The sequence below is a fragment of the Abrus precatorius genome, unplaced genomic scaffold (genome assembly GCF_003935025.1).
Source record: "Abrus precatorius isolate BTA unplaced genomic scaffold, Abrus_2018 Scaffold8, whole genome shotgun sequence".
NCBI lineage: Eukaryota > Viridiplantae > Streptophyta > Magnoliopsida > Fabales > Fabaceae > Abrus > Abrus precatorius.
Genome location: NW_020874428.1, coordinates 11,550,399 through 11,565,729, shown reverse-complemented (window position 1 = coordinate 11,565,729; position 15,331 = coordinate 11,550,399). Strand labels below are relative to the sequence as shown.

The 15,331-nt window shown below is 30.1% G+C and overlaps 1 protein-coding gene across 1 annotated transcript; it reads left to right on the top strand.

Annotated features, from left to right (window-relative positions):
- Positions 1 to 12,585: 12,585 nt before the first annotated feature.
- Positions 12,586 to 14,558, top strand: LOC113874224 (probable serine/threonine-protein kinase PBL21). The gene is made up of 4 exons (XM_027512452.1): positions 12,586 to 12,780; positions 12,869 to 13,064; positions 13,162 to 13,553; positions 14,364 to 14,558. The coding sequence occupies exons 1-4, from the start codon at positions 12,586 to 12,588 to the stop codon at positions 14,556 to 14,558; spliced, it is 978 nt and encodes a 325-aa protein (XP_027368253.1).
- The last annotated feature ends 773 nt before the right edge of the window (positions 14,559 to 15,331 follow it).

The window sequence follows — 15,331 nt, the reverse complement described above, 5'->3', positions numbered from 1 at the left end:
ATGGATGTATGTAGACGACTTAGGGGAGTCATTACCTGTAATTTACGAGTTGAGCTATAAGGCATGCAGGTATATGTTTCTGTTCTGAGGTATTAGTAGAATTGTATGATGTTAGTTGTATCTCTGTAATTAGAAAAGTTTAATTCTATAGTTCTCTTCTTGTGTTATAATTTGAGTAGTGAGATTTGTAATAGGGATGGAAATGGGTAAAGTATTCGATGGATACTCACAAAATTTAGCCTCAATGGATAAGGTTTGTACCCGTTAAACGAGTACGAGTATGGATATGGATAAATATTTGCAAATTTTAACGAGGATGGGTGCAGGTATGGGTACCTAAGTACCTATCCCGCCTTATACCCGCATATACTAATATATATATACTACTTATGTGAGAGAAGCCTTAATCCAAAAGTCTATGATAAGAGAGAATTAGGATTAATACTGAATATTTATATATTTGACTAAGTTCTCTCTATAATCATTGACAATTATGTAATCATATGAGTTAGTTCCATAACTTACCCTGTCGAGGGTTGTGTTTTAAGAGTATGACTTATAGAGAAATATCTAACTTATTACTTTTCATAGAATTTAGAAATCAGGTATGACAACTTTTATATAAAGGTAAATCTTCAGCAAGTAAGCCTAAAATTCTATTATAATTATTATTGGTATTTTCAATTATCTTTGTTTTAATTTCATATAATCTTATTTGAATAATTTTTTACTTACAATAGAGCAACTAAGAATTTAAGAAAATAAGAATCTAACCCACTTTTAGGTTTTAGAAAGTTTTTGTGAATGCATTTGTAAAGATTTTACTATTTATTTTGTGTAATTTCATATCTTATATTTTTTACTCAGTTCAGAGTTCTTTTATACATATAATTATTTTAGGTAAATTCTATAGTATCCTTAAAAATTTTCAAGGTATTGTACATGAGAAATTCTAACAAATAATATTTAGACACATTTAAATAATAAATTATTATATTTGTTACATTTAAGCAAGCTGAAGAGCAGTTAAATATTCGAATAGGATCAAGACGCAATCAAAACTAAATAAATTAAAATTTAAAAATGAAAATAATAATATTAATATATTTTTCATATTCTTAATTCTATTATTATTAATATTTAATTATTATATTAATATATTATGTTATAATTATTTTTATATAAATAATATAATTTTTTAACTTACCATGTGTTTCATTTTTATTTAAATTTGTTTGGTATCGTACCTATAAAAAAATTTTAGGGTACCACAACACACACTATTATTTAATTTTTTTGAATAAAAAAATTGTCTATATTGAATTTTTGAATATTATCTTTCAATTTATAATGATCTGTTTTTAAAATTTTTTCTATGCAAAATAAAAGGTTAAAAAATTTAATATAGATATTTATGTTACTGAAATAAAAGAATGCATATTTAAAGATAAAAAAATCTATCTAATTAAATTTATTTTATAAGATTAACATAAAAATATATTTATCAATAAAATAAACCATAAAAATAATTTTTTAATAGAAAAATTTATTTACTGTTTTATATCATTTAATTAGGCTAATACAATTTAATTATTACATAGTTGATGTAAAACATAATTCTTGTTATGTACTTGTATGTTTAAGCTTTTATTAGTATTACTGGATGAAAGTAATATGTAAACTTAAAAGATATGCGTTCATTTGGAGAGTTTGATTTTGATAAAGAGGTAAAATAACCTAACTATATCTATTATTTTGACTTTACAATAAATAATTAACTAATGTTCTTTTTTCTTTGGGTCTTTGAGAGTGATAAAATATGATTCTCAAGTTTATGATTTAGTTATTTTAGACATTTTGAAGATTATGTATGAAATTTTACTTATAATTTTTAAGTACTGTAGTTTAGAAAGTTGATGTATTAAGATATACTTAACACTTGTGATCTTTAAATATTTATTTTCTAGGCTTAAATATGTTATTGGTCCCTATAAATCTAGGTCGTTTTTGATACGTCCCTATAAATATTTTTGTTAGGAAGTAGTCCATGAAAAATTGTAAATTTAGGATTTAGTCTCTGCCATTAATCCCCTCTCTTTTAAGTGCTGAGCTGGCACTCCGTCAGCCATCTCAGCACTCCATGTGGCTCCACGTAGACATCTTGAGGCCCAGTCACAGCCTATGTGACATGCCACATCATTTATTATTTTTAGGCTTAAATATATTATTGGTCCTTATAAATGTAGGTCGTTTTGTGATAAGTTCTTATAAATATTTTTGTTAAGATTTAGTCCCTACTGTCAACTCTATTCCGTTAAGTGCTAAGTTGGCAAATGGAAAACTAACTCAGCACTGTCACGTGGCATGTCACGTCATTTATAAAATAATATTTTATTTTTAAAATAAATATTTAAAGAAAAAAATCCTTGAACAAATTTTATAAATTTGCTAAAATGTCTATCTTCTTCTCCATTCCATTCGGTCGCATCCCAACCCTGTAGATGAATCCTAAGTTTCTAAGGAACCAGAGGTATGTGAGGAAGCACAACAATCCGAGTGGTGGGGATGGGATAATGGGAAAAGGTGGGGAATGAATGGTGTGAGTGAGAGGAATTGAAAGGGTCGGTGAGAGTGTAAGTGTTAGTGGGAGAAAGAGTGTGGGGAAAGGGGTGGTGCGGATGGGGAATAGGAAGGGGTGGGAGAGGAACCGTGACAATATGCTGCAAGATATTGAGGTAAATAATAGAAAAATTAAAGTAAAATTTTTCAATATACCGAGTGCAAGAATCTAAAGGAGTGTTCAATGATTTTTTCTTTATATATTTATTTTAAATAATAAAATATTATTTAAAAAATGATATGACATGCCACGTGACAGCCTGAGTTAGCTTTTCGTCTGCTGATGAATCCACATTTTATTAGATTTTTAGTTGTCATTTTGATGTTTCTTAATAGAAAAAGTAAACTTAAGAAGTGTAAATAACATAAAAACATCATTTTGGTCAAATGTCATAGGTTTTTTAATTTTTGGTTAATTTACATTAATTTACATAGATATAGTTTGCAATTTTGATCATTTGAATAATTGTGCAGGAATTTCTAAACTTTTTCCATGGATTTTTAGAAATTAAGAAAGTTTGAGATGAAACTGATCACTTTGGATCCCATAGTGAACACTACAGCAAGCTAGATCCAGAAGAGCAGACCAAAGTGATCACTATGAAACCATAGTAGACACTACAGAGACCCAATTTGAAGAAATGTTGCGCATGCTTACTATGGAACTATAGTAGACACTCTGATACCAAAGTGAACACTCCAGGGAGGCCAAAATCACAAGACTTACGCGTGGCTACTATGAAGCGATAATAACTACTATGGAGCATTGCGCGTTATCATTATGAAACCATAGTAGTTACTATGGGCGAAAATTTCTGTACTATAAATAGAATTTTAGAAATTATGGTACGGATCTTTTTACACATTTTTAGGTTCTTTGCCATTTGAGGGGGCACTTGCAGAGCCTAGGGTGGCCTTAGGTGACAGCCAAGGGTCCAACCTAGGATTTGAATTCCATTTCTTCACTTTTCTTTAATTTTTCATCTTGATGTTATTGATTTCTCTTTACTTTCATCTTGTAATGGTGAGACCCATCCTCATGGAGGGTTAAACTTTCTTGTAATTTTTAGTGAGTTCATATAGATTCTTGAATTCCTTGGCTTTGAATGTTAATATAATTCCTTTTCTTTCATGAATTTCTTCTTCCTAATCTCTTGAATTGAATTAATGGTTGAATGAGGGGGACATTGCTTAATTAACCATAATTCATTTTAATGAGATTCTAAACTTGAATTGCTTAATTCTAGGTTTATTTCTAAGGTTGCGTAATTTTAGGATGAGAGGTTGGAGTCCATTGAATTGCTTAATTCGTATAGAAATATAAGATTAATTTTCGCTTGTTAAATATAAGAGTATTAAATCTTGAGAGGAATAGGGATAGATTCTACATGAATGAACTAGGGGTTACTATATTTTACCGATTGAACTTTGCAATTTAATTTTCTACTTAAGTTGATTGAACTTGAAATCACAAACCCGCCTTTTTACTTGCTTTATGAATACATTGCACACTATATGTTTGATATTTGGTTACTCATCCAATGATTCATGGGAGACGATATAGGTTAGTACCCTAGTATTACATTAATTTTTGTTTATATTTTGATGAGGATTCGCGACAAATCTTTCGTTCATCATCTGCCAGCTTAGCACTTAACGAAATAGAGTTGATAGCAGAGACTAAATCCTAAATTTCTAACTTTACAAGGACTAAATCTTAACAAAATATTTATAGGGACTTATCACATCACTTGAGTTCTTACTTTCAAATACAGACTATAGAAATTAAGTTGATCTCATGCACGTTGTTTTCCTCATTCATTGTATGTGATTACTATAACACTCTCAATTTTGTCTTCTTAAATACTTTATAATTTGTGTATTTTCAGAAAACATGAAAATTAATTTCAATTAAAATAAATAACATAAAATTTAGAAGAATTTAAAGCTTTCTCATGGATGAGTTTGTTCACAAAATTAACAAGGGAGTGAATGTACAAAGTAAACTGTGACTTAGTAATTACATTATACTGGAACAGTTACAGAAATATATAGATAGTAAATTCCATTTACATATGAACATTATAATAATTTACAAGTTGTTAGTCAAAAAGTTGTAGGAACTTAGAATAAATATTTACTTAACCAAAATATACTAGGTCCTATGAACAGTCCCTATCCACACCCATACTATGAAGACTCAATCCTAGTCATCAACATCATGCCAGCCCTCTATCTCGGCCAGGTCCTCACAGTCAATTCTTCTTCTTCTTTGAGGTAGGCACACTAGAATCCACCATAACCTCTATGCTGGAAAATCTCCCATATGTATACCGGGGTGGGTCTCCCAAAAAGGTCATGATCGTGGAAGGTAAAAACATTATTTACAATCCTTGAGGGCCTAACTGTCCCTCGGTAGATATAAAAACTAAGGGTCTGATGGATATGACTATTTACAGAAAACTCGAAAGGATCATTGTAATTTACATTCATCTCTACTGTCTATACATTACCATCCTCGCAATCTATATTAAAGTTAAAATACACACGACTTTGATACTCCCTAAATACGTAATTCATTCTACCACTAACAAAATAATCTACTGATCTAAGTTGTCTTTGTGGTGCTGTCATCTTTGTTCCCTGAAATATGTAGTAAGGATGAACATTTATCTTATCGTTTAAACATAATACTATTTCAAAAAAACAACATCACAACACAATCACAATTATTGAACATAAGATAACACAATAATATCAATCTCAAAAGCATTATATCACATATGCATAAATTCCATCACAAGTTGTTATATTTCTCTCTTTCATATATGCATTTGCAGTGTACTGTGAACATAGATATACGATGCCTCCAGCAGTTCTTGAGGTCTTACACAACTAGGTAAACAGTTGTTGGTTAGCCCATGCATGGGATACAACGTATACAATAATGGGCCCCTTAGTAAATGTATAGTCAGGAAACAAGTGTGAGACCATGTGGCTCTCAAAAAGAGTGTTTACATATGCGCGAATGTCACTAACCATCCTATGTTTTTCCCAGATTTTTCATCATCTTCGGACTCTATACTCTTAGTGTATCTTTGTAATTATTCACACTATATCCATTCAGCACTTTATACTTATTCCATATTCTTTTTCGTGTCAATCTCATTATTCAAGTAAAATATTGTGCTTAGTAAAGCACTCCTGGACTAAATTCAAAACACACATACTACCAAATATAGTACTAACACCTAAAATCAGCCAAACATGCTTCAATAACCTTTCACTACAATCCAATATCATTCAATCATGTATTTATGTACAAGAAAACACACAAAAGTACTCTCATGGGTACAAAATATTCACTATGCTTAAAATGACAAAATAGAGCTCTCCTTACCTTGAAACGAAGTTTTGAAGGAAGGTTTATGAGGGGTTTTGGTGAAAGGTCTTAGATTTTCCAAGATATAAAAAAGAGGGCATTTTGAGAAGGGAGAAACATAGAGAACAAACAAAAATGAGAGAGCTAAGCTTCAAGAATTTACTTAGAGTTGATTGGGTGAATTTCTAAGCCGAATTTGGATGATGTTTGAAGTTTAGGGAAGATTTCTGAGAAGGGAGGGTTAGAGATCAGAGAGAACATGGGAGAGGTCGAAACTTGGATTGTAATGCAAGTTTTCTAAGTTAAAAGCCTTTAAATACCTCTTAACTCGCGATATTCTAGCTACAGCGAGCCCTTATCTCGCTCAGCGAAAAAATCATACAAAATTTTTCTTTGTTGTCTATCATTCTAGCTACAGCGAGAGCTCCTTGATACAACGAGAGAGCGTCAGAGAGCCCGATTTTGGACGCTCTTTCTCGCTGCAGTGAGAGATATCTCGCTACAGTGAGATATCCTGCAGCTTATACCATTTAAACTCTCTAAAATTTAATTAATTTCACACATATAATCAACATTCAATACTATAATAATAAATATAAAAAACAAAGATGTTACAATTACTTCTCAATGTGATATTTTTCCCTCTCTAATTTATTTGGATTGGTGTTCTTTAAGCTTGGCAATTCACCATTCTCATTTTCCCTAGATTTCTAAAATCGGCTTCGTCTTCCATACTCCCAGTGTATCTCTATTATTATCTATACATATTCTTATCACCTTTCATAATAACACAACTTTCACCCTTTTCCTTTTTTATCATAAAAAATTTATCCTTTTCATTTCTCGTCATAAAATCATTCAATCATGCCAAAGGTCAAACACATCCAAATTCAGTCCAAATCGTTTCAATACATCATATATTTCATGTCAAATAACAATGAAAACATACTTCATCAACTTAAATAATTTATCAACAATCTCATTAAAACATATATTTCTCAACAAAAAAGCATATAATCACACACATGAAACCAAATTTTTTTTCAATAATTCATAAAGAAGCATATTATCACACTTTCATGAGCACAAAATATATAATATTTTAATGATAGAATATACCTCTCCTTTCCTCAAAAGATGATTTCGTGAAGAATTTTGTGGAAGAAATCGTCCAAAAACCAAGTTCTTCCTAAGTATTCAAAGTGGGGCACTTTTGAGAAGAGAGAAAATAGAGAAATAGAAGGGAGTTGAGAAGATTGAGCTCCAAGGAACTTACTTGAAATAAAAAAGGAAAGATGCTTGAGCTTAGATTTGAAGGTAGTTTAGAGTTTAGGGGGAGCTTTCTATGAGAAAGGGAAGAGAGAGTTCAGAGAGAAAAGTGAGAAGTGTTTGCTTGGATTGTATTGCAAGTTTTAGAACAAGAATTTCCTTAAATACCTTTTATGGCTCGCAAATTCTCGCTTAAGTGATACACATTCTTGCCTGAGCGAGAACACTAGACAAAAAGATTACCTAGTTTTCTGATAATCTTACCTGAGCAAAAATTGGTCCAAAGAGCTCATACTTTTTCTTGTACCTTCTTGTTTGGGCGAGAAAACAGTTGGAACGATATTATCCATTTTTGCTTGGATAAGACTCATCTAGCAGGAGTGAGAGTACCTACAGCGAGTGGTTCAGAATGACTAGTCTTCCTTGAGTGAGACATATCTCACTTAAACGAGATCTCTTATAATTTTCATATTTAATTTTTTTTATTTAAAATCAAAATAAAATAATAATTAAAATAAATATGTGATAATAAAAATAAGAATGTTACACAAACTATCTCGGTAAATTAATTTTCAATTTTCATAGCCTATCATCACAATTTATATAAAAAAAAACACAAAAATAAAGTGTATAAACATGTCAAAATTTCACAACAAATTAGATCTATAGACTGATGTACAAATACATAATTTATACTTAAATGTAGAAACATAATTTTTTTATAATTAATTCTCACAAATAAATATTTTTAAACTAATTGTTCGCACACATAACACATACAAATTCAGAAAACAGGAATATATGTAATTAGCATCCTTGAAAATACATTAAAAAAAAAAAAGCAAAACAGCATTGCATAGTCCTATCTAATGTTAGTATGCATACCAAACTAAAGCTTTTTAAACAGATTAAACATCTGAATCCTCCTCGTTAGCTTGTGGGATGGTAAAAGTCCTATCTAATGATAACACTGTTAATAATAAAAATAACTTTAATAATGAGTAATTTTTAAATTGTTATAAAGAAATAAAAATTAGCATGAAAAAAATATCGAATTACCTCACTTTAACTTCTTAAACTATTCCAAAAACTCTTCAAAATTAGTTGCAATTGGAGTGGATTTACTTAAATAACTCCTATATTGATTAAGAATTGTGTCTCTTGTATAACACTCCAAATGCGTACCGGTAGTTTCTTTGACTTACAAATAAAAGTAGATTAAATTTTTTGTGATTAAATATTTATTTTATTTTTATTGATTTTCATTGTTTTTTGTGATTGGTTGACCTATTGCCTGTTCCTTTAATCTTAATGAGTATGAATTGAAAATTTTATAAAATATTAAGCTTTTAGTAGAGTTAATCAGTGAGTTAAATTCTTTAAATCCTTGAACTATAAAATGCTGCACCCTAAGCTTTCATTTTTTAATAAATTAAAGCCAAAAAAAAATAAAAAAATCCCCTCCTAAGTTTAGTGGAACTACACTCACCCTTTTAAATTTGCTTGTTTGAAGGAAATTGTCCTGGCAACGGAACCTAACATTCCTTATTCTGGAACACTATCTTAAAAGGACAAGGTCCAGTTGGCTAGGAGCTCATATATCCTGCAATGCATAAATCCACTCAATGCAATATGACACATCACAAATAAATATTTGACTTAAAATTTTGGACAGCCACACATGCACATGTCACACTGCACCAAGATTTATTATAAGCCATGCTAGCTAATGACGTATGAATGGTGTTCCATCTCTTGTTCTCCTTGGCCGTGCAAGGCAAGGACATCTAGTGGCCTAGGAGAGGGTACATACTATACCATGTCTTGCCTCTGTCCCTCCCAACCAATATGAAGTCATGCATGTTTTACTTTCAATCAATCCTAGATTTTTCCATGATTGTCCCAATCTCCATGCACCTACTCATTACACTCACTTCATCCTTAACATTTCCACGAGAGATCAATCACCATAAAACACCACCTTGCGTGCTGAACCGAGAGGACTACTAAGGCATTGTACAATTATAAAATATATTTTAAATTTCTTATAACGATTTATAAATTTTATGTTACGTACTAAACCAATATAATAGGATGGCACTAGAATAATTTTAACAATTTTATGTAATAATTAATATTTATTCTGTATTTTAAATATTGGCCGATGCAAATTAAATATTATTATACAAAATTTTATAATATTTTATTCAAGAACAATTATAAAATTGTTCTATAAACCTATTAGAATGATTTATAAGCATTGTTTATTTTAATTTTAGGCAACATTTAATAATTGAAACTATTTAGTTTTCAAGAACAATTTTAATATGTTGAAAACAAAGGCATTGTTGTATATATAAAATGTTGTAGTGTTTATTAAAAATATGTCCCTTTCTTTTAACTTTAAAACCTAATTCTCACAAATGTACCATTAATTGACTATAATTTTTATTTAACAAAAACTATTAATTTAAAGTTTGTAAAATTATTTTAATAGTATAATGTTTGATATTAGTAAAGCACATACTATATTTTAATGGCTAAATCACATACCATATTTTGAAATTAGTCATCCATCTCATTTTAATTATTTGCAACTGAATTTTATGATAACTAATTTAATGGCTAAATAACTCTGACACATTTTGTGATCGAATTAGCAATCGACCTCATTTTTTAAATTTGTGACTAAATTTTTTGGTTGCTAATTCAGTTATTAAATTTTATTTTTTATTTTTAATATTTATGATTAATGTATTGTTGCTGATTTAGTCTCTAATAACATGGAGTTTGTTTGAGAGGTAAAATTTGGTCGCTAATTGTCCCTAATTGCTTTTTGTGGTTAAATTCGTTCTCTAATACCTACAAAATTTGTTTATAGGCTAAATTTGTTTGTTAATTACCACTGATTGCTTTCAGTGGCTAAATTCTAGTTACGTGCTCTCTAAAATCGAATCTCAAAAGCAATTACACATGGAATTGTTCTTCAAAACATATTTTAATTTTAAATATTTTTTCTACATGTCAATCATTCTCTAAATTAAGAATTTTAGAGAGCTGTTAATTTGATAGAACACAATTTTTAAATAATTGCTCTTTAAGTAAGTTTTCTAGAGTAGCTTTATAATAATCGCTCTTGAAATACTTCGTACATATTAGTGCTCTTTTAACCACTTTTTAAGTTAATGAACTACAACGTATAATCTTGCAACGCAGTAAATAATTCTTATAATCATAATTATTATGATAATAAATATATTAATTCTATCAATAATCAATTATTTTCTTGTCATGATTGTTGTTGTCATTTATCGCATTTATTTTTACGTGTGTATTTACATAAATAGTTAGATTCACTTAAAAATTGCATGATTCTTCTTGCACATGATTTTGATTTGTTAATATAACAAAATCACTCTAGCTACTTAATAATTTTTAATATATATATATATATATATATATATTTAATAAATTGAATTGTTAAATTATAAGATATAAGTTGGTGATGACACATGCTAAATTTTGAATAATTTAAGTATTTATAAATGTGTAATTATATATATATATATATATATATATTAAAAAGTATATTATCATCGTAAAATATATAAAGTTAATTATAAAATATGAAATAAAATTTAATTATTTAAAATTTTATACATTTAATTCACTCGATTGAAAATATTAACTCAATAGTTGCATAAATAAAATTTATTGTAACTATTATTCAATACTATTAGGTTTTTTTTCAGCAACTTTAAATCAATTCTTTGCATGATTATAATCTAACAATTATTTCTCGATTTATCAAATTATGATCTTTATATGAAGTTCAAGAACTTATCAAATTATGATCTTTACATGAAGTTCAAGAACCTAACCAACTAATAACTCTACAAACTCATTCCTAACATTTAGAATTATTAGGTGATATGATTCAGATTAGACTTAGAAAATATTTCCAATTGAAATCAAAGTCAAAAATTAAAAGACGAGTGATCAGTTCATCTAAAGCCTTAAGAGCAGAATCACAATTACTAACATTGAATAATAGATATCATAAATATAATAAAAAAAGAATATAAGAGAGTTTGACGAATTAAATTCAATCTCAATAAAAAAAAGTGATTTAGCTACTCACGGTGATGAGTGTCAATCCTAGAATACAAGAGAGAATATAGTAGAAGAAGATGAAATGATGAATCTCTTTGTTTCCAGGTTGAATCTCCAGCTCCGTGGTCTTTAATTTTTTTGTTTCTCTACTCGCCGCCACTGTTCTCCCTCTATTTTCTATATATACCATCTGGAGAGAAAGTGAACTGCTCAGTGCTTGAGAAACGGTTTAGAGAATTCTTCATGATTAAGAAATTTAAACCGCTGAACTCCTGGAACATCATTGGGCGCTTCAAAGGCTGAGACCTTCATCCTCTTTGGAATCAATCCACTCAGCACCTATAAAACAGCTAAGCAGTTGTGACATGCTTCCAAACGTTGCTCTCTTACTCAAATTTACTTAGCACTTTCCCAAAAGTTGAGTCGTTGAGAAACTTCAAATCTTCTAAACACTTTTCAAGTTCTATAAGGTCAAAATAAAAAAAAATTAATTTTAAAAGCCAACAACTCTAGACAAAATACAATAATTACATCTATTTTTAAGTTTCTTAAAGATAAAGGGGTTAAAAATAAAATTTCTATTTAAATCAAGTTCTTAAATATTTAAATACCGGTTAGAATTTATAGAAAATAGACAATTTAACATTCACATGTCAAATTTTAAATAATTTAAATATTTATAAACGTGTAATTTTATATAGATTTATATTTTAGAAAGTATATTATTATTGTAAAATATATAAAGTTAATTATAAAATATCAAATAAAATTTAATTATTTAAAATTTTATAAATCTAATTTGCTCAATAGATGCATAAATAAAATTTATTATTCATAAAATATTATTGTAGTACAAATATTCCTTGTGAAAGAAAGAGATACAAATGTGAGTTTAAAGAAAGAAAAGAAAAAGGTTATAGAGGGGGTAACATGGACATGGTTTGTTCCCCAAATGAAAATATGGATGTAGTTAGTCCGTTGCGCTTGGCATGCGGCTAAATTAGTGTAGATTGGGTTCCAAATTTGGCGGGAAGGATAGATATAGAGAGGGAGTTTCTATTTGTTAAGGGTTTATGGAGGAGATTGGTTTATATATAGACGGCAAGCGTCTGATGATTGATAATTTGCAGTGAAAGGAGGAAATGGCCGATCGATGATTAATAACGGTAATCGATCGATGTGATCGGGAGAGGGAGAGGGAAATGAGCTGCTTTTGTTCTCGTGGAAAGGATGTGAGCGTCAATAATTTAGGGTCAAAGTCCAACTCCAAGAGAGCTACGGCCACGAGTTTCAGTTTTCGCCAGCTTGCATCGGCAACAGCAAGTTTCAAGGAAGTGAATTTGATTGGGGAAGGAGGTTTTGGAAAAGTTTACAAGGGTCGTCTCCCAACAGGCCAGGCAAGACAAGTTTAATCAAACCAAATCACAATAATTCACTTAATTTCATCCTCTTTTTTTCATTAATCTCTGCTTCTCTGTTCCTCAGGTCGTTGCTATCAAACAATTACGTCTAGATGGAGATGGTCATCAAGGTCATCGGGAATTTGTCACCGAGGTCCTTCTGTTAAGCCTTCTCCATCATTCTAATCTTGTTAAATTAATTGGTTACTGCACCCATGGAGTTCAAAGGCTTTTGGTTTATGAATACATGCCTATGGGAAGCCTCGAACATCATCTTTTCGGTAATCATTCACTTGTTTAATTTTCTCAATTTATAGGATGGATCTATTATTTGACATGGATATATGACTGTACGTGTTGCGATATTTGTCTTTTCAGATCCTAACTCTCAGAAAAAACCACTAAGTTGGACTACTCGAATGAAGATTGCTGTTGGAGCTGCCAGGGGCCTCCAATATCTCCATTGTGAAGCAGCTCCACCTGTTATCTATCGTGACTTGAAATCTGCCAACATTTTGTTAGACAAGGATTTTAACCCAAAACTCTCAGATTTTGGGCTCGCTAAACTGGGACCTATTGGAGATAACACCCATGTTTCCACCAGAGTCATGGGAACATACGGCTACTGTGCCCCCGAATACGCCATGACTGGCAAATTAACTCTTAAATCTGATATCTATAGCTTTGGTGTCGTCTTGCTAGAGTTGATCACTGGACGTAAAGCGATAGATGTCAGTAGAAAACCACGGGAGCAAACCTTAGTTTCATGGGTAAATGTCTCTTTTTTCTTTTTTTCTTTATATATTCCACTGATTTCTTTTTAAATCCGTATACTTTAAAAAAAACCATATATTTCTTTTTATTTAGAGTTTTAAGATCATATCAATTATTATTATCACCATTATTTTAATTAATTCTTATCTTTAGTTATTTGATCTTAAATATATTGCACGTTTATTATAAATGACAAAATAATAATAATAAAAAAGAAATAAAAAGTTCAAAATTATTTCTATATATATAAAAATATTAATTACATTTATTACTTTATGTGTTATTTTAAATAAATAAAAGACGTGTAAAAAAACATATAAATGCATTTGTGTTTGTAGATTTCAAAAAACAATGTCCCCTTCCTTTACTATCCTTGCATAGTTTTGCTTTTTCATTTAAGGGCTTAATTTTGCATTCCCGTCTCCAATAGCATATTGAGACTCCCTAAACCTCATGTATCGTTTTATTGCGCAAAGTGTGTGGGGTTAAAAGTAAGATCTGTTTCCTTGCAAAAGGACTGGCTTGTGATAATTGGGTGCTTCCTGCCCTCGCCATAAACCATAACAATTCTTACGTGGGATATTTTTGGCATGCATGTATGTTTCTAAATAGACACTGATATTTTCACATCCTTGAAGTGTGTTAAATGGATGAAGGTAATAAAGGTGAGATAAAAAAAGAAGATTAATATGAATGAAATGTAAGAGAAAATTAATAATTGCGAGAATATTATCATTATTATTTCTGAATTGAACTAGTACATTTGTAATTTTTATTTCTCAAACTTGTGTGTTTGTGATTTCCAGTCTCGTCCATTTTTGAGTGACCGCAGAAAGTTTTCGCAAATGGTTGACCCTCTTTTGGAAGGAAAATACCCCGTACGTTGTTTGCATTGTGCAATTGCTGTGACTGCGATGTGCCTCCAGGAGCAGCCCAATCTTCGTCCACCCGTTGGTGATATTGTTGCTGCATTGGAGTACTTGGCCTCCGAGAGTAATTAGTGTCCATGAAGGTGTGCGCAGCACCCACTACTGCAACCACAATCAGAAACGGATATAACATAATTTTCAAAGGAACCCGATTCTAAATTTATTCCAACGTTTATCTCTTGATTTTGGAACAGGCCTCATCAGTTTAATCAGCGTAAGCTACCAACTTGCCTATTTTGGAAGTTAAAGCATTATCACGTTAAATAAATATGTTGTCACAGCTATATATATTGACGAAAAAACTAATTGCCATGCGTAGAGATGGAAACAAGTAAGACCTGGCCCCTCTCCCAAAGATATATATACTTAAACTCAGCAATACCATAAGTAATAAACCTATTGCCATAAAAATGAAAGTAAACCGATTGTCAAGCCAGCATTTGAAAAGTGTGTGTTTTGATTCACTTTTAGTTGATTACATATTTATCTTTGCTCTATATAGTTGTAACTTTTGCGTCAATCTAATTTAATTTAATGCCTATTTTAACATGATTCCAAACATGCTATACACTCTCCAGGGTGAAGACTCATGATTTGTTATTTTAGCACTTGTTTTGTTGGAGTGGTGTTACTCATTTGCGGTTTTCGAAAAATAATCTTCTAAAGTAAATTTATTTGTAAAATGAGACAATAATAAATCAAATTGATAATAAATAATTTTTTACTTTCTCACTTGTTTTTTAGGTCAAGAACTTTCTCACTTTATAAATAAACTTATTTTATCCAAAAAGAAAAGGGCCTACAGAAAGCTCAAACTAAAAAAAAATAAAAAAATAAGCACTTTT

What these genes read in the sequence shown, in the direction of transcription:
- LOC113874224 (XM_027512452.1), top strand. Translation starts at nt 12,586, where the DNA reads ATGAGCTGCTTTTGTTCTCGTGGAAAGGATGTGAGCGTCAATAATTTA. An exon ending in GTCGTCTCCCAACAGGCCAG is followed by an intron (nt 12,781 to 12,868) that starts GCAAGACAAGTT and finishes TCTGTTCCTCAG; the next exon opens with GTCGTTGCTATCAAACAATT. An exon ending in CCTCGAACATCATCTTTTCG is followed by an intron (nt 13,065 to 13,161) that starts GTAATCATTCAC and finishes TTGTCTTTTCAG; the next exon opens with ATCCTAACTCTCAGAAAAAA.